We start from the raw sequence: 19,145 nt of genomic DNA, 5'->3' as shown, positions 1-19,145 counted from the left end.
TTATGTAGCATCCTCACAATTTGTGTTTCTTAAAATCAGTGTGTCTTCTGAGCTGCAGGAGAAGAACAAGTCAGGGTGAAAACATGAGGATCATTCGTCTCACTTTGTCTGAGTTCACTCTTTCTCTCTGTGACGTGCAGCTGTAACATAATCGGCCTTTTCATGAACGGACGAGGAAAAAATTCAGTCTCCTGGGATGTCGCTGGGTTTTTACGCTGCATTGGTAAAATCTACAGTGGAGCTGGAGGTGAAAGACTCTTTCATGGCCTCGGACACACAGACGTGTCTTTACCAGGACGAGTGTGGAGCTGGAGAGACACAGGTTCATGTACATGTTGGAAAAAGACTGGAGGCTTTCTGTGAGGATCCTTTAACGTCAGGCCACCGTGAAACTGCCTCTGACGCCAGAGCTGCAAAATGATTTAAACTAATTTTTCCTTTTTGGAAACAGATAATTGCCCATTACTGAAAATGGTTTGTAGGTTAAAGGATTAGCTGAGCATCCTTAAAAGAGTTTATGGAATTTCTAAATTGAATATTGACAGTAATGAACATGTGTCCTGTAATCGATTCAAAAAGTGGTTAAATTATTTTATTATTCACATTATAAAGATAAAATACAGATGAAAAAAAATCTTATTTATGTCACAAGAAATATAAAACACAAGAAATTTACAATAACAAGTTCACAAGAGGAGAAATACACTGACTCTGGCGGTTGAGTCTGACTCAGTCTTAAGATTGATTAAGCTTGAATGTGTGAATGAACCTGAACATGAAACTTAGTTTGCTCACACTCTGATTGGTTAATTCCACGAGATCGCTGCCTCTGGATTGGCAGAAGACTTTTTAGACTCCTCCTCCTCTCTCTTCTTCACACGTCCCCACAAAGGAGCTAATATAAGTGTTCAGTGAAACTGTGGATTGGTCCTTTGTCTGTTTGTCAGGAGTCTGGTCAGAGTTTAGTTTGATGCTTTTCACATTTGTTTTTCTCTTGTTTATGAGATTTGTTTATTTTTGTCGACTTCCTGTTGATTGTCTTGGTCGTTGCTCGTCTCTGAAGTGAATAATCTGCTGCTTTGACTGTTCCTCTTCCTTTTCTCTGGATGGAGTGAAGACAACATGACCGGGGACGAAACCCCCCCAATAACACTTGACCCTTCAATTCCCATAATGCAACTCAACACACTCCTTTGTAAGACCCCCCCCCTGAATGGTAAAAAGATGAGGCAACAAGTTCCCCTGACCTTTGACCTTCGCAGTCTGTGAGGTGTCTTTTCTCGACACAGTCAAAGTGTGTTAGTGGTAATGGACTCGTCCGATCGTCCCCGTCCCAGTGACCAGGATGTCCGGCTGCCCGTTCCTCCAGATCTCCCTGACGATCCGCTCTCTCTCCTCCAGGCGTCGGGCCTTCTCCAGCTCCTCGGCCGAGGCGAACACGTTCACGCTCCTCAGAGTCCCGGTGGACTGGCTGCTGCGGTCACTCATGGGCCCCGCTGTCACTTTGGGGATCTCTGCCTCCTCGCCGCCCTCGTCTGCGATGCTCTCGTCCTCGTCCTCTTCCTCGTCCTCCTCGTCCTCCTCCTCGCTGGACTCCTTCAGCTGTCTCCTCTCGGGGGAAGGAGGGGGTTTGCGTTTGCGGCGAGTTCTGCAGGTGATGCCGGCCACCAGGAGGCAGAGCGCCATGAGCAGGCCGAAACAGACGCCCATCATGAAGTAGAGGGCGAAGCTCTCAGGGTTGGCTGCGTGGGCGAGGGAACACAACGCAATCAGCAAGAAGACAAAGTAAACAAAGCTGGAAACATTTACTTCAACTACTGAAGTGCAGATTGTAAATCTCAGCTGGGGACTGTGCCCCCCTTGGCCCCACCCCTGGATCTGCTTTACCTTTGATGTGAGCGTAGGTGGCCATGCTGTTAGTGAGCAGCTCCATGTCCCTCTGCACAGGCTCCATCCTGGGTCACTGTGGGTTCAGCTCTCCACCATCTCCAGCTCTTCTCACACTGAACTCCTGCAGCAGCAGCTCCTGTCACGGAACAAACACAAGTTCACACGTGCATCTGAATCTCATTTTCTTTAATAAGGAGCAAATAAGGGTCACGTCTGCAGCCACAGTTGAAGACTGAGCTCAACCGAGAACCTGGGAAAACGCTTCTCCGAGGCTCCGCCCTCCATTCCTGTGATTTAAAGCCGTGTCAGAGGTCAGACGAGGGGGACATTGTGTTTTACAGTCGGGCCTGTGGTGAGGACAGCCGTGCGAGGCCCTCTCCGTCTGAAAGGGATGTTTATATATTTATGACATCAGGGCCTGAGGTGGCTCTTTTTCCGGTCTCAAGGAACTGGGACCTTTTTTATTTTTCTTTCCCAGAGAAAAATGCCAAAAAAAGTTGCTTTTATTTTCATGTCCACAGGGAAAAACTCCAAAACGTATAAATTAAAGCGCCAGTTCACAAAACAGTATATTTTCGTTTAGGTTTATTTTACAATGATTTATTTTCTTTACTATTTAAATCATTAATGAACGGATGTTTGTGTCCACAGACGTTTCTAAGTGGTCACAGCTGACAAATATTATAAAAATAAAGGATGTTTTTTTGGAAAGTCATACAGAGATCATGTATAAATAAGACAAATTCAGATTTAAAAAGTCAGTGAGCATAAAGAGGCCGAGCAGCAGCTGGTAAAAATTGGAAGTAGTTGTGGGACGGTGGTGAAACGGCTCCAGGAAAAGAAAAAGAAAAATAACAATTAAATGTGTGGAAAACATTTTAATGTCTGTCTGTAACAGTTTAATTGGCAGAGACGTAGTTTGACAACGTTAAGATAAGAGAATCCTCTGGGAAAGTTATTACAGCAGCAAAGGGCAAAGTAAAGATAAGAAATATTGATAGATAAAATAAAAAAATAAGTAAATATGCAATGTAAACATTAGGAAATATAAAAATGGCAATAATATGAACAATGTATACAAAGACTGCACATATAAGATATTGAAATTTTGAAGACAGATACTGAAAATTGCACATTTTATGTAGCCTACAGAATATTTATACACATAGTTTAGGATTTTTTGTTGACTTACCTTTGTTAGTATGCTAATGTTACCTCATTTACACTGATGCTTTTATTGTTTTACATCACTTCTGCACATAAAAACCAGGATCTGACATATCTGAAAAAACTGTGGTCATGACGATTTGGATGTTGAATGTTTACAAGAGGGAAACGGGTGATTACGGTAATCTGATATGACGTGAATGTGGCATAAACACAAAGCCCAGTAGACGCTGGTGGGAATGTTTAGAACTTAAGGTCATGAAAATGCTTATGCAACCAGTGGTGTCGCCCTCTGCTGGTCATTCAAGAGAATACAGGCTTCAGGCACTTACGCATTGGCTTCACTTTCTGGACCCGGAGTCTACGTCAACTTTTATAAACAGACAATGCACGGGAACCAATTAAAAGTCTCAAGGATGCATCCTCTGGGAATAATGAATGTCGAACATGCAGAACATTAGTTGCTGGGAAATTTTAATTGGGACCAAAACAATCCACACAGGCCTCATTGGAACTGTTGTATTTTTAAAATGAAGTGACCCTTTAGTGGTTAGGTTGGGCGGAAGTGCTGGTGGTGGGGGGGTGGTGGGGGGGGATTGGTCTGAATCCCTGTCACAGATGGTCCCACGGTTACAGTAAAGCTTGATGTAAACATGATGACTGATATCTCCCACCCCCTCACATTCCCTGTCATTACAACAACAGTGTGCGTGGGAGCCGAATGTTTTTCTTTCTGTTGCTTTCTCCCCGGGGAGAACGAGACCATGGGCCAGCTCCATTCGCCGCCACTGGGGGTGAGGTCTCTCTCTCTCTCTCTCTCTCTCTCTCTCTCTCTCTCTCTCTCTCTCTCTCTCCCACCCTGATCTTTATCCTGGTGACTCCTGGCAGACCCTGAACACTCTCTTAGGCTTTTAAAAAAAAAAGAAAAGGCTAATTACGCTGGAAGTCCCTTTGGTGTCTGACTCCAGATCCACTGAATCATGGGAAGAAGCATGACTCCATCTGCGCCCTCAATTTGCTGCCCCCAGACCTTAACTACATAAGTGAGCAATTTAGTTTTCAGTGTAAAGCCAAACAATGTTTGTTTTAATTAAAGACTGCGTTTTTACACCCAGTGGTTCAGACGGTTTATCAAACTGGGACCAGTTATCACACTGCAGATATCAACATGTAATCAAGTCGGGTTTTTTGGTCTGTAATTTATAGGAATAGTTTGACGTTCCGGGAAAAACGTTTATTCTCAACCTTCATTCCTCAGATCAGTGATTTACAGGTTATATCTCATTTGTTTGAAATCAAAGTATAAAAAACAACAAGTTGCTGTTAAGAATATCTCATGAAGCAGTTTCTTCTCCTGAACGATTAACAGGAAATGGTTGATGGTGATTTTAGATCCTGCATTTCCTCAAAAGTCAAACTGGTTCTTGGTTGGTGGGTTGGTTGTTTGGTTGGTGGGTTGGTTGTTTGGTTGTTTGGTTGTTTGGTTGTTTGGTCGGTTTGGTTGTTTGGTTGATTTGGTTGTTTGGTTGGTTTGGTTGATTTGGTTGGTTTGGTTGATTTGGTTGTTTGGTTGTTTGGTTTTTTGGTTTGGTTGGTCAGGGTTAGGGTTGCAATCAGGTATATTTCATCCCAATAAAAATCCAGATCTCGCAGATTTAATTTCTGACGGTGACACTGGTGGAGGTGTCTGCACCTTTGAGGCTCATTCTACTTCTTTGCAATGCAGATCACAGGTATTTTACCGAATTGACGTTTTGGGCACACACTCTGTTTTCCTACTTAGAGAACAACTTTGCTCCAACTCCACAGATGTATTCACGACAGACACATTGTGCGGTGAAGTTTATCCGAGCTGGACGCGCAACACGAGTAACCGAGGGAGACAAATGTCAGTTTTATGCAGCCGCAGTCTCGGGGCAGACAGATTTAACACCTCGCATTTCCAGACAAGTCCAATAACTTCTCGACTTAACTACACACATGCAAAAGCCCCAGCGGCTGAAGCTGTTTATGTGACCCCGTAAAACACATTCCCGTTTCCAGCCTCCCACGTTTCCTGCTCAGATAATCCTATTTAAGTCAGAAGATGAAACCTGAACCCGCAGAAAATAAAGACATTATTTTACAGTAGTGAACGGTGCAGGTCTCTCACAGAGGAAGCTGCTGTCACTGGCACTTGCTGCTGCAGGGGGGGGGTTTCCTCATTTATATTCAAAGAGTTTTTTTGTTTGTTGCATGTTGTAGCTACTGTGGTTTTTAAAGAACACGCTGCAAGTCCCAATAAACCAGTTTATAGCTTCAAAGCAGAGTGAAGTGCATGGGGGGGGTGATCTTATTGAAAATGTGAACACGTTTGTGAAAAGGTCTGAGAGACAAATATCTCTTGACAGAAAGTACATGTTGATATGAAATAAAAGCTTGATTTAGATTGAAATTAAATATAATCTAACATGAGATCAGAGCATCACTCACCTCCGTGTTGCTGATGGAGCTGCTCGGCTTCACCAGCACAAAGTTTCCAGTGAGGAACAAAAACTTTATGGAGCTGGTCTCAGATCCGTCAGCCGCCTTTTCGATAAGATCCCATGTCTCAGAGGAGAGAAGCAGCGAGAGGCTGTTGGTCACTCAGGGTTAGAGACAGAATAAAGCTGCTGGAGCAGAGAGAGAGAGAGGGGGAGGAGAGAGAGAGAGAGAGAGAGAGAGAGAGAGAGAGAGAGAGAGAGAGAGAGAGAGAGCAGCTCCACACTGGGATCCACTCCCTCTCATCCCTCGGAGGGAGGAGGACCAGCCTGAAACACTCTCAGACTAATGTTGAGGAGGAAGCGTTTCCTTTTCCTGAGAGATAAAATTAAACTGAGTCCAGAACAAAAAGCCACAACCACACCGGACTCCACTTTTATAGAAATCCTGTTAAAGGGGACTTGCTGGAGATTTGAGCCTTCAGGACTCAAGGGGGATCTCCGCCCTGCGTCTGCACCACACTGAGGTCTGTTCACTGTTAATCCAGGAGGGTGGAACAGGAAATAGCTCGTCGGCTGCCATTGGCACGGGGCAGTGGTGCAAATACAAAATTGGACTCTTTGTATTTTAATCTCAGTGTCGAGGGAGAGAAAAGCAACAGTTTGACTTCCTGTTTACAAACCAGCAGGTGCTGTTGTCCAGTGGAAAGTAATAAAGTACATTCACTACAGTACTTTGGGGTACTTTTCTAAAGAGTATTTCAATTGAATACTTCTAGTAAACTACATTTCTAAAGCAAGTGTGGCTGGAAGTTGCAAAGCACATTTACTCACTAAAACTGAGTTACTTGTATACTACTGCATACTACTACGGAAACTTTATTATCACACAGACATTAATACTCTAATGATATAATAAAACACTCCAGTTTCTTCATGAAGTACTTTCAACTTTAGTTTTCAGTACATTTTGCTCATGATTCTTAATAACATCTTCAGTTTAGTTGTTATGGAGTTTTTATCGTGTGTTGTCACAACTTTTATTTGTTCACCTCACAGCAATATTTACTTGCCCATTTTCTTATAAAGTTTTTACATAAAAACGTAAAGGCTCATAAAATACAATGTCCTAAAATCAAACTAGTGAATTTGAACCGTTTATCGTTTGTACATTTAACAGGATTAAGTAGAAATCACAGGACAGATTACCATGAAACTAGTGGAGGGATGCAGTGTGGGTCCGGAAAGAACCCATACAACTTTGGTTCCTTTCTTTAACAATACAAGATATTACATTATTATTATTTATCTCTGATTCTGCTATTTAATAGGGACCATTTTCCTGCAGATCAGTTACTTTATTCTGCTGCTACTTCCGTACTTTTTCCTTCAGTGCAGGACTTTTTTAAATTGCTAGCTGTAGTAAACGATGTGACTGCCTCTCTGACCACTGGTGGAGTCTGTGACACCAAACCAGTCTGTGCTGTGCATTGTAAGAGGATTGTTTATGCGGTCGAGTGTCTGTAAAGTGCTATTCTGAGTTCATCTCGTGTTGATGTGGCGCTCGCTGGTGTTTTTAGCAAACCAGTAAGCAGTCATTATGTGGGCTGTTGTCATTCGGACGCTCTCAACGCTGGTTTGGGAGAAAAAAAAACATGTCCCTAAAAACACACGGAGGCCAAAACAATGATCCAACTGCCAAGGGGAAATTCCTGCGTCCGTACTCCTCTCAATTTAACGCAGCGTTTCACTCAGTTTCAAATGATCCAGCCGCCGAGTGGACGCCCATCAGTGCAGGGTTTATCTGCACCAGCTGCCTCCGCTCGTGTTGTGTCAGGCCTGTCCTCTTCCTGACACAGCGAAGGAATAACATGCCCCTTTTGCAAATTCCTCAAATTCCAAATCGTATTTGTGCATCGGGAGAACACTGGGGCGGCAGTTTTCCAAGCGAAACACTCTCTTCCTTTCACCGGCTCTGCTGGTTCCCATTGGCCCAACCTGTCCGGCCACAGGTCACAGGAGAGAGTGACAGCTCAGTGCAGCAGACATGTTTGTGTGGGGGCGGGGGGCTGTGGTAAACGTGACAGCTTGTTTTCCCTCCACAGCAACGGTAGTGTTATATTATTTAATGATAGTGACGAGTGTTTTCCTGCATGTGGGCAGTTGTTAAGTTTATTTTCACAGACAAACAGAGGAGCATTGTTCTGCCGGGCAGGATGACTCAACAGCAAATACACACTGAGCCACACCCGCACTCACTGTTAATTGTTATATGTTCCATTTGAATTTGATACAGCAGCTATGTGCTATAATGTGAGTGTGAATGGTTGTTTGTCTCCATGTCGAGCCTGTGATACGCTGGCAACCTGTCCACGGTCGAACATGTCTGATTGATAATTGATATAAGTTGTTGTGTCTTTAGTTTTTGACAGTAAATATATTTATTTAGTTTTTCATCAGCTACATTATTTTTTTTCATTTTAATAATGATTTCACCCAAGACGACAACAAAGATCGATTGATTGATTGATGAGCATCTTTATTTATAATTTCAAAACAACTGTCTGTAGGTAAATGACCAATGAGACGCAATTACCAAAATAAAAAAACAAAAACAAAGTTCAACTCAAACTGTACATTGTCATTTGATCAGGGTTTGAACTTAAGACTTTTAAATATAACATAACTAAATTTAACACCTGTTTCACTGTCATCCTCTTTAGTATCTTATCACTTTTTTGTCCTTCCTGGCTGTATCTAGCCTAAAGAAGATTCCTAATGAGAAATATAACTTAACTTAACGTGACCTGCACCTGGATAAGCAACATGACATTAATATAAACACACGTTAGGAGCAGTTTTACCATAATGGGGTTTGTTCTCTTTGTCAGATTGTTTCATTTTAAGGCTTTAAAGGACCTGAGGAGGTGAACAAATCCCCAATTTCACAACAAAACATCAGAAGAAGTCAGAAAAAACCACACATTTCTAGTGTAAATAACCCGACCTAGAGTGATGTGTGGACTCAAATCTGAAACACAAAGATCCGCTTGTAACCTCCACGTCTCTCTGCTCTTCACCCTGCAGAGGTTTGGTCTATTTCTTTTTCTTGGCAAACTCCTTCCTGCCTCCTCCATCACCAGCAAAGTTGCGCACCCTGTGGATCTTGGTCAGCTGACTCTGGATCGTCTTCATGATGTCCACGTGGTCCGGGATGTGAACGTAGCGGACGTTCCTGCCCGTGACGAACAGGTCCTGCAGCTGTGTGAGTTGACCGCGCCGGTCCCGGTACAACACCTCCTCCAGTCGCACGTTCATGTAGGCGTCCACGTTCACCACGCGTCCCCGCGCCGTGCTCTCGTTCCTCATGTCCACGGTGGTCACCTCCCCCTGGAGACCCTGCAGCAGGACCACCATGCTGTTCTCTGCGATGGCACGCTCACGAATCGAGTTGACGACCTCGATTGGGCCTGCGCGCGACGGCGGGGATTCATCTTCCTCTGGCTCCATGAGATGATGATGAAGATGATGATGATGGCCAGACGTCAGGGAAACCTGCAGGACAACAGGAAGTCAGCTTAGACCATGTGATTCACCTCCAGAGGAAACCAGGAATAATAATGATAACAACAACAGAAGTATAGAGCTGATGGAAAGTGTATTTTAACATTTTATTATTATATTATAACAATTCCAACAATGTAAATGTCAGCACACAGATAATTTCAATTTTACTATGTGTTAATTTTTAATCTGTGATATTGTTATTTCTACTTTTGCTGATGAGTGAAGGTGTTTTGCTGAATTTCCAAATGCAGCACACACTAAAATAACATTCCCTAAAGTTAAACATCTGTGCTATATGTCTAAAACAATTTCTGATGGAAGCTGTTATTAAATAACGTTAATAATACCACAAAGCATTGGTTTGGAGTCAGTGGGTCACATGACATATCAAATATGATTTATCTACATTATTAATATTCTTAATAAATAGAGGATCCCTGTTGATGTGGGGTTTTTGGTAGTTTTACTCTTTTAGAGGGTTAAAAACAGAGGATTGTGATTTGTGAATATGGGCTTTATAAATAAATGTTGATTGATTGATTGATTGGTTGATTGATTGATTGATTGATTGATTGATTGATTGAGGACCCATCTGTCCTATATGTATAAAGTGTAAACAATGTCTGATGGAAGCTGTTAAAAACAAACTGGAATCTCCGTTTAAAGTCCTGTGGTCCAGGGGGAATGTGTCTGATGAGCCCCCCCCCCCATACTTCAACTGACGGAATCAAACCTGTGCACCTCCGCCTGTGTCTGCTGGAGTTAGCTCCGCCGTTAGCTTCTCTGTTAGCTGTTAGCAGCGGCTTCATAGAGCTTCCGGAAGGTAAATATCAATCTGTTCCGCTCACGTGTTTCTGTGAATCGCTCACCTGCGTCACTTAACGCGCTGTTTCGTGCGCAAATCCAGCGTCAGGAGACAAAACTGCGCAAAGTTTTCCACACGTTGGTATTTCCGCGTTTAGCGCCGCCGTCACCGAGGAAACGGCAGCGTGATGACGTCTTACCCTGCGTCACTTGTTACGCACACACACACACACACAAAACAACAGCGCCCTCTGCAGGCTGCTCCAGAAAACAACCAGATACACACAACGAGCAGTTTATTTTGACTATTTCTTTCAATTAAATGATAATAACAACAATAAAAACAACAACAAAAATATGAATACAGTTTTATATTTTATTTAAAACATTTCTTAGTAAATCAATCTATTCGTTACCACTGTATATGAATCTGCCACATATTTATACTTTAAGTTAAAGGCCCTGAGTCTCTTAATGATTAAATCATCGCTAACTCTGTTAACACTATTGCATATTTTGTGGAAAAACGACAACAAACAATCATAAAAATATAAATATATGCTTTATGGGAAACACACAATTATAATAAATAAACAAATATATTAATATGTCTAACAATAAAAGTGTGTGTTAAACCACAGTGTGTAGACTAAACTAACAAATACATATTTTACAGATTAAACACGAGCTCACGGATCTCAGTGATATTGATATTAGCACAAAATGCGATTGTAGCCGAGATGCATTGAGTTGGCATCAGTCATTTAGGCCGTGAAGTCAAAATAATGAATCTCATTCAAACGTCATCACTGACACCAGTGACAGAGATCAACCAGTGACGGTTCATCTCAGAGGTCATCCATCATGGCCAGCAGGTCGTCTCCTTTGCTACAGCCGATGGTCTCAGGCTGTTCTGGTTCTGTGAACTGTCCGGCGATGAGAGCCAGCTCAGAGGCAGCCTGTTCGTCCTGAACCCCCCAAAAAACAGATATAACTCATCAGATCAGTCATCAGACATTAATTAGTGAAGTGACTGTTTCATATATGTTTTATTAGGCTTTTAAAAAGTTATCTGCAAGACAGTAGATAACTAAAATCATTCTGCAGCGTTATATCACCTTCATCGCTTGAATATTGATGACTCCAAACATGGACTCCTCAGCTCCACTGATATCCCCCCTGTTAACCCAGAATAAAAAACATTTTTGTGGGAATTCAAATCAACTGTATGAGAATGAGCAAAGACGAAGACTCACGCCTCCTCCTCCTCTTCGTCTGTAGGGAACAGGTTGATCCTGAAGCCAGTCTCAGCTCTGGGCTTGTTCTCAGCCTTCACGCTGCCCATCAGACGAGCCAGCAGGTTCAGCTCCTCCTTGGCCAGCAGGTTGGGAGTGTTGTTTGTCTGCAGCGTGATGTGCAGGACGGTTAGAAGAGAACAGAAAGAAAACGCTAAACCTAAAAGTGTTCTGGATATAATGCAACAATCAAAAGCCAAATAAACACAAGAGGAAATTAATAAATGTCTGCACATCACTACCTTGACAGAGGGAGCCTTGGATGTGTGTGTTTCCTCTGGATGGTTCACCGTGTACCTGTGAATCCATCAAACACGTGATGTGGTTTAGTTCATACGTGTGCTGTTGCATGTGTTAAAGGATGCACACGCTACATACATGTTCCTGCCCAGTCTGACGACTCTGTCCCCGTGCAGCTCGAAACATCCCTCTCTGATGGCGCTGGTGTAACTTCCTCCAGTGGGGAACTCGCCTCGTCTCACTTCTCGGCCCTTAGTGTCGAACGTCCTGCAGAAACAAGAGGACGATGACACTCTGGAATATGGAGATATTTCTTATGGTCGGTAAAAGACTAAATACAAGAACTTTTATGATTAAGTCAGCTGGTCAGTGGAGCCTTCAAGTCCTCTCAGAGAAATCGACTGTGCTCTGTAAGTTGTGCTGGATGCTCCTATTACTGTTTCATCCTCGGAAACTTGAGTAAAAAGACTTTGTGCTATATCCAACACATCAATATTCACATGTATAAGAGTCTGACATTGATTGTTAGATTTTGTCTGCCCACCTCATTAACCCGGGGACATCTATCCCATGAGGCACCGGACCTGAGGTCGACAGGGCAAAGCGTCCGTTGGGATTCTGGGCTTTATTCTTGAGGAAAAGTGACACCTGAGAGGAAAAGATTTTTTTTAAAGTGCTGATTGGGGATAAAAGAAGTTGTTATATTTATATTTCACTGTAATGGGCTGATGAGGTAATGACAGGGGACTCACGCGAACATGCATGTCTTGAAAGAATATGAGCAGAGTTTGTCTGAGAAGCTGGAATTCACCTTCTGGTAATGAAGAGTAAACCTGCACCGAGAAGAATAAAAACCGGTTACACAGGGTGCATTCACACTAACATGTCGCTGTAGGTTAAGCAAAGTTATAAATTATATAACGACTGACAGCTGAATTCCACTAAGCTGCTTTGGTTCAGGTTTCTGCTATTTTTCATTCTGGCTGTCACACATGTCAGGTTATACTTAAACTAAACATTTTGTCAGTGACACCTGCTGTTTTCCTACAATAACATCTGCTGTGAACAGAAAGGCCCATTGGCATTTGGAATCCAGACGATATGTCAAGCTAGTTGTACAGACTCTGTAAACTAACAGTACACTGGAGGGTAATAAAAGACAGCGGCACCTCAATTATCTTCCTATGTGTCTCGTCCACTTGGTTCACGACCACCGGAGTATCTTTCACAAACTCCCTGATGGTGTCTATGTGGTTGTACGAGATGAGCAGCAAGTCTTTTGGCCGTGGACAGAGGAAGACTTGGTGTTTGAACGCCATAACCATCAGCTCGTAAAGCTGCAGGAGGGAATGAAAAAGGACAAAGAGACAACATTTGGTGCACCAATGAAAATGCAGCACTGCAAGGACTTGAACAGTATCTAGAATCAGGGGTGTGTAGAGTTCAGAGCAGCATTCAAGTCAGAATTAAGTCATAAAAGTGAGGTTTTGAGTCTGACCTAAACTTTAAAATCGTATAAAAACACTCAAAACATACACATATTGTTGAAAAATGTAATTATTACACCGCTTAACGACACGATTTTCAGAGAATTGAAAGACTTGTGACAACTTGACTCAAGACCTGAGACTTAAGGGAAACTTTAACTTGGATTTTGCCTCAGAAAGTCCCAGAACAGCCCTGATCTGGTTTCCAGTACGTACCCTGTCCATGCTGGCGGGGTTCAACCTCATGATGGAGGCGTGTGCTAAGCGAGTCAGCACAGTTTTCAGTGTCCTGTGAGAATACAGCTGCTGAGGTTTGAGAAGTTCATCGATGAATGCTTTACTAAACAGGGTTCCCACGATGTCATTCAGAACTTCGAACAGGAGAAGGGACAGAAAAGGAAAGTGGTTATTCTGGGTCATATTAACTATTGGAGCTTATATTTTATTGCAAATTTTTTATATTGCTGTAGACTGTGGCCTGTCAAAAGAGATCATAAAGTCTCTATAACTTTTTAGGCTGATTAAATGCTAATTAAATGGATACTGCTTTGTGACTTCTTCTACTCTATATTGATTTAGCTAGGTTTGTTGTTCCTCACCGATTATTGAATCTATGAATTAAGTTACTTATTTATGTGAAATGCATAAGCAGCATGGTAACGACACAGCTTGTATTTAACTGTGTAATTCCAGGTGCTAACAAAATGCCAGTTCCTGCTGAAGATGGAGCTTTGTTGATCCGGCCTTGTCAAACATCCTTTCCTCTAACTTCCTTAACTCACTTTACATTCCCTCCTTTAACTTGCTGCAGTTTGGGCAACATACAATGTTAGAAAATCTGTCTTCTTTCCTCTAAAATGCCCATTTTTTCTTTTCCTCGTCCCCTTATCGTCTTGTTTTCTTACACTAGTACCCTGTATGCATACATCATAATTATACTGTAATATAAAGGTTGTACCGAGACTATTTCTACACTTCACAACCAACAACTAAAAGTAGAAACCACAGCGGCACAGCCAGCTGAACAAACAACAATATACTGATGTGCGGTATCTCTACCTCTTCTTCTGTCATTTTCTGACCACACTCCTGCAAGAGAAGAAACAAGAGGCATTTGGGGTGTTGTGCAATGGAAATGTGAGATTCACATGCTCGGTTTATGAGCTAACATCTGACTGCTACAGCTTGTCAGGGGGAGGGATGAGTGGGAGCGAAACACGTACACATGTACCAAGCCTGTCAGGCCTCTATCTACCTCTACCTTTCTCTGAATTGTCATCAGACGTGTTGGGCGCTCGCAGGCGTTGGTCCAGTATGTAAATCATCTCACCACCGAGATTAATGAAAACCAGGGGGAGAGTTCTCACAGACATCTTGCAAAGACAAAGACGGGATTAGCTCCGGGGCAAAAAAACCCGGTGCAGACGTGGGTGTCAGAAGCAGTTGAGCCTCTTGCAGATCAAAAGCACTCTCGCTATTTATCATTATCTGGTTGTTCCTGTTGTGAAATACCACTTGTAACAAAGCTGCACATGTAAACGTCTTATCTGATCGTGGTTCTGCAGATAACCTTTCGCCCTAAGATGCAACAGGTGGTGAGGAAGAGGATCAGCAGAGGCCAGATACAAGCTTATTGGAGGATAAGGATGGCGTCACAGCACGGATCAACCAACCACAGAGAGGAAAGAGGCACAGTGAGTATTTAGTGAGTATGTGGAAAAAGAAAACAACCCCAATTAGCCTCTTTTATAGCGCAACAAATATCCACAGCATGATGCAAACAAATGAGTTAGAAACTCTATTTTAGGAAACACGCATCACAAAATGTTTTATAAAATGATGAAAAATATGTGGATGCCTGATGTGTGCAAACCTAAACATTACACCTAAATGCGATTATTAAACATATCACAACAGTCTGTGCATGACTCTAACATGACTGCAGGTATCAGCCACAAGAGGACGAGCGAAGTTGGGTACGAGCAATGACTCTTTGTAATTCATCCCAAAGGGGTTTGATGTGATTGGGACCGGGGCCTGGTCAGGATATAACAAAGTAATAATAAAACCAGAAAAGCCAGAAAAGGTTAAGTTTTGAAAACAAGTGAAATGACTCCACATATCAAAAGAAAGACAGTATCCAATAAGTTTATATATTTATTAAACTTTTGGTCTTATAGTATCGCTGCCTACACATTTGTCACTCCCTCTCCCTCTCATTCAAAACAATAGATTAGAGAGAAGAATCATGCAAATGAAAGTCTATCTGTACAGCAGCTGACTCCAAAGGAGACAAGTGTCTGTTCGTCTCAGTCATGTTCACAGTTAAAGGCTCCATAGGTGAGACAAAAATGTAAACGCTTCTCGGAAAGACAGCTGGACAAATCATTACTGGACCATTCAGGTTGGACATCAAACGGATTATGGAGAACCATCAGTACTTCTGGCTTTTCTTGATGTAAGTTGAACATGACATTGATGATTATGACATAAAAAAAAACATAGAAGAATGTGCTTTATCAAATCAATTATTGTGTTATGGAAACATAGGAAGGAAGTATATATTTCATCATTTCAGTTTTTATATGCTTGTTGGTAAAGAACAATTGAAACTTTGTTAAAATTCCGAAATACTCGAATGTCTTTTCCCCAACCAGAATAAACTCCTGTTCGGGCTCAGGAACAGGTTTCAACGATGACCCAGCCATCGATCCAAGACTTTATAACCTGGACTGGATGAAGTCTGTGCCTGATGAGACCCTCATATCTGCTCTCTCCATACCTGGAACCCATGAGAGCTTATCCTTACATGGAGGACCTCTTGCTAAATGTCAAGTTTGGACCTTGGACAAGCAACTCAATTTGGGAGTGCGGTATTTTGATTTGCATGTTGGAATTTGGTTGTCGAACCAAAAATATATTTATATCCGGGATAGTCATTGGATGTTTTGGCAACATGCTCATTTAGATGAAGTACTTAGGATTATTTTCAACTTCTTAAACACCCACAGCAGTGAGAGTGTGCTTGTAAAAGTAACATTACATGGGCTTTTCCAGGGGAAAGTCACAAAATTGATGACGGAATTGATCGACAAGAACCGAAATAAGATTTGGACTAAGTCATCGATCCCAAACATGCAACAGGTGAGGGGGAATATTGTTCTTCTCCAGAGTGACACATTCTATCGTGGCATAGAAAACCAAGAGTCAACGTTCTTTGAAAATAAGAAGCTGATCAATGTGGAAGCCAAAATAAGGAATATCAAGTCACAACTCTGTGATCATCATGTTGTGTTGACTGACAGTGCAGCATCACGTCTCAGCAGGCCTAAAACGTTGGCTCAAACACTTAACAAGCAGCTTGACAACTTTGTGGTGCAACATGAGAAAAGCTCCTCAAACCAAGGTTGCTTGGGAGTCCTAAGCATGAACTTCCCGAGTGCTGATCTTATTAAAAACATCATTCAACTCAAACCCTGCAACTGTGTAAAAGGTGGAAAAATAGGAGATGGTGGAAGAAAGATACAAGTGACAACTGAGCCAAAACCCAAGCCAACATCATCAACATCTGAACAAGCACAACCTAAAACTGAGCCAAACATTACACCCGAAGCAGCAGAGTCAACATTATCTGGATTGGAGTCAACGCCAAAGTTTGAAGAAAAAGCTAAACCAGTTCCTGAACCACAGGCTATAACTTCTGGGTCAGATTCAAAAACAACAGCTGAAGCAGTGACTGGGCCAGAGTCAGAAACAATAGGTGAAACAACACCTGCAGCAGATAAAACAACACCTGGACCTTATTCAGAAACAACAGCTCAAGCTGTGCCCAAGCTGGAGTCAGAAACAACTGTTGGGCTGGACTCAGAGACAACACCTGAAGCAGCACCTGCTCCAGACTCAACAACTCTTGGTCTCAATTCAGAAACAACTGCTGAAGCAGGACCGGCTCCAGACTCAACAACTCTTGGTCTCAATTCAGAGACAACACCTGAAGCAGCACCTGCTCCAGACTCAACAACTATTGGTCTCAATTCAGAGACAACACCTGAAGCAGCACCTGCTCCAGACTCAACAACTCTTGGTCTCAATTCAGAAACAACTGCTGAAGCAGCACCTGCTCAGACTCAACAACTCTGGTCTCAATTAGAACAATGCTGAAGCAGCACCTGCTCAGACTCAACAACTCTTGGTCTCAATTCAGAGACAACACCTGAAGCAGCACCTGCTCCAGACTCAACAACTCTTGGTCTCAATTCAGAAACAACTGCTGAAGCAGCACCTGCTCCAGACTCAACAACTCTTGGTCTCAATTCAGAAACAACTGCTGAAGCAGGACCGCCAGACTCAACAACTCTTGGTCTCAATTCAGAGACAACACCTGAAGCAGAACCTGCTCCAGACTCAACAACTATTGGTCTCAATTCAGAGACAACACCTGAAGCAGCACCTGCTCCAGACTCAACAACTCTTGGTCTCAATTTAGAAACAACTGCTGAAGCAGCACCTGCTCCAGACTCAACAACTCTTGGTCTCAATTCAGAAACAACTCCTGAAGCAGCACCTGCTCCAGACTCAACAACTCTTGGTCTCAATTCAGAGACAACACCTGAAGCAGCACCTGCTCCAGACTCAACAACTCTTGGTCTCAATTCAGAAACAACTGCTGAAGCAGCACCTGCTCCAGACTCAACAACTCTTGGTCTCAATTCAGAAACAACTGCTGAAGCAGCACCTGGTCCAGACTCAACAACTCTTGGTCTCAATTCAGAAACAACTGCTGAAGCAGCACCTGGGCCAGACTCAACAACTATTGGTCTCAATTCAGAGACAACACCTGAAGCAGCACCTGCTCCAGACTCAACAACTCTTGGTCTCAATTCAGAAACAACTGCTGAAGCAGCACCTGCTCCAGACTCAACAACTCTTGGTCTCAATTCAGAAACAACTGCTGAAGCAGCACCTGCTCCAGACTCAACAACTCTTGGTCTCAATTCAGAAACAACTGCTGAAGCAGCACCTGCTCCAGACTCAACAACTCTTGGTCTCAATTCAGAACAACACCTGAAGCAGCACCTGCTCCAGACTCAACAACTCTTGGTCTCAATTCAGAAACAACACCTGAAGCAGCACCTGCTCCAGACTCAACAACTCTTGGTCTCAATTCAGAAACAACTGCTGAAGCAGCACCTGCTCCAGACTCAACAACTCTTGGTCTCAATTCAGAAACAACTGCTGAAGCAGCACCTGCTCCAGACTCAACAACTCTTGGTCTCAATTCAGAGACAACTGCTGAAGCAGCACCTGCTCCAGACTCAACAACTCTTGGTCTCAATTCAGAAACAACTGCTGAAGCAGCACCTGCTCCAGACTAACCTGCAATACAACTGCTGAAGCAGCACCTGCTCCAGACTCAACAACTCTTGGTCTCAATTCAGAAACAACTGCTGAAGCAGTCTCAGACCTGACACTGCTCAGACTCAACAACTATTGGTCTCAATTCAGAAACAACTGCTGAAGCAGCACCTGCTCCAGACTCAACAACTCTTGGTCTCAATTCAGAAACAACTGCTGAAGCAGCACCTGCTCCAGACTCAACAACTCTTGGTCTCAATTCAGAGACAACACCTGAAGCAGCACCTGCTCCAGACTCAACAACTCTTGGTCTCAATTCAGAGACAACACCTGAAGCAGCACCTGCTCCAGACTCAACAACTCTTGGTCTCAATTCAGAAACAACTGCTGAAGCAGCACCTGCTCCAGACTCAACAACTCTTGGTCTCAATTCAGAGACAACACCTGAAGCAGCACCTGCTCCAGACTCAACAACTCTTGGTCTCAATTCAGAAACAACACCTGAAGCAGCACCTGCTCCAGACTCAACAACTCTTGGTCTCAATTCAGAAACAACTGCTGAAGCAGCACCTGCTCCAGACTCAACAACTCTTGGTCTCAATTCAGAGACAACACCTGAAGAAGCACCTGCTCCAGACTCAACAACTCTTGGTCTCAATTCAGAAACAACTGCTGAAGCAGCACCTGCTCCAGACTCAACAACTATTGGTCTCAATTCAGAGACAACTGCTGAAGCAGCACCTGCTCCAGACTCAACAACTCTTGGTCTCAATTCAGAAACAACTGCTGAAGCAGCACCTGCTCCAGACTCAACAACTATTGGTCTCAATTCAGAGACAACTGCTGAAGCAGCACCCTTACCCTGCCAGACTCAACAACTC

At 43.0% G+C, this 19,145-nt stretch overlaps 4 protein-coding genes across 5 annotated transcripts; 1 reads left to right on the top strand and 3 right to left on the bottom strand.

Moving 5' to 3' along the window:
- Window positions 1-577: 577 nt before the first annotated feature.
- eva1bb (eva-1 homolog Bb (C. elegans)) lies at window positions 578-5,964 on the bottom strand. Its single transcript, XM_035182434.2, has 3 exons — window positions 5,530-5,964; window positions 1,888-2,026; window positions 578-1,742 (listed from the first exon to the last, which is right to left on the bottom strand). Exons 2-3 carry the CDS (start codon window positions 1,952-1,954, stop codon window positions 1,300-1,302), a joined length of 510 nt encoding a protein of 169 aa, XP_035038325.1. The 5' UTR covers window positions 1,955-2,026; window positions 5,530-5,964; the 3' UTR covers window positions 578-1,299.
- Window positions 5,965-8,034: 2,070 nt separating this feature from the next.
- On the bottom strand, window positions 8,035-10,075 carry lsm10 (LSM10, U7 small nuclear RNA associated). 2 transcript variants are annotated; one of them, XM_035181960.2, is made up of 2 exons: window positions 9,817-10,075; window positions 8,035-9,071 (listed from the first exon to the last, which is right to left on the bottom strand). In XM_035181960.2, the coding sequence occupies exon 2, from the start codon at window positions 9,024-9,026 to the stop codon at window positions 8,613-8,615; it is 414 nt and encodes a 137-aa protein (XP_035037851.1). In that variant the 5' UTR covers window positions 9,027-9,071; window positions 9,817-10,075; the 3' UTR covers window positions 8,035-8,612. The 2 variants fall into 2 exon arrangements, with proteins under 2 accessions (XP_035037851.1, XP_035037850.1); XM_035181959.2 differs by having other exon boundaries at window positions 9,953-10,075.
- Window positions 10,076-10,327: 252 nt separating this feature from the next.
- On the bottom strand, window positions 10,328-14,539 carry oscp1a (organic solute carrier partner 1a). The gene is made up of 11 exons (XM_035181958.1): window positions 14,171-14,539; window positions 13,969-13,998; window positions 13,126-13,280; window positions 12,592-12,759; window positions 12,175-12,255; window positions 11,967-12,070; window positions 11,561-11,689; window positions 11,425-11,479; window positions 11,144-11,289; window positions 11,006-11,066; window positions 10,328-10,855 (listed from the first exon to the last, which is right to left on the bottom strand). Exons 1-11 carry the CDS (start codon window positions 14,280-14,282, stop codon window positions 10,736-10,738), a joined length of 1,161 nt encoding a protein of 386 aa, XP_035037849.1. The 5' UTR covers window positions 14,283-14,539; the 3' UTR covers window positions 10,328-10,735.
- Window positions 14,540-15,332: 793 nt separating this feature from the next.
- On the top strand, window positions 15,333-17,294 carry LOC118125127 (1-phosphatidylinositol phosphodiesterase-like). Its single transcript, XM_047344236.1, has 4 exons — window positions 15,333-15,367; window positions 15,567-15,798; window positions 15,967-16,613; window positions 17,282-17,294. The coding sequence occupies exons 1-4, from the start codon at window positions 15,333-15,335 to the stop codon at window positions 17,292-17,294; spliced, it is 927 nt and encodes a 308-aa protein (XP_047200192.1).
- Window positions 17,295-19,145: the final 1,851 nt, after the last annotated feature.

Source organism: Hippoglossus stenolepis, chromosome 17 (genome assembly GCF_022539355.2).
Source record: "Hippoglossus stenolepis isolate QCI-W04-F060 chromosome 17, HSTE1.2, whole genome shotgun sequence".
NCBI classification, from domain to species: Eukaryota; Metazoa; Chordata; class Actinopteri; order Pleuronectiformes; family Pleuronectidae; genus Hippoglossus; species Hippoglossus stenolepis.
Note: the sequence above shows the minus strand (reverse complement) of the source record. Positions and strands in the feature narration are given on the sequence as shown.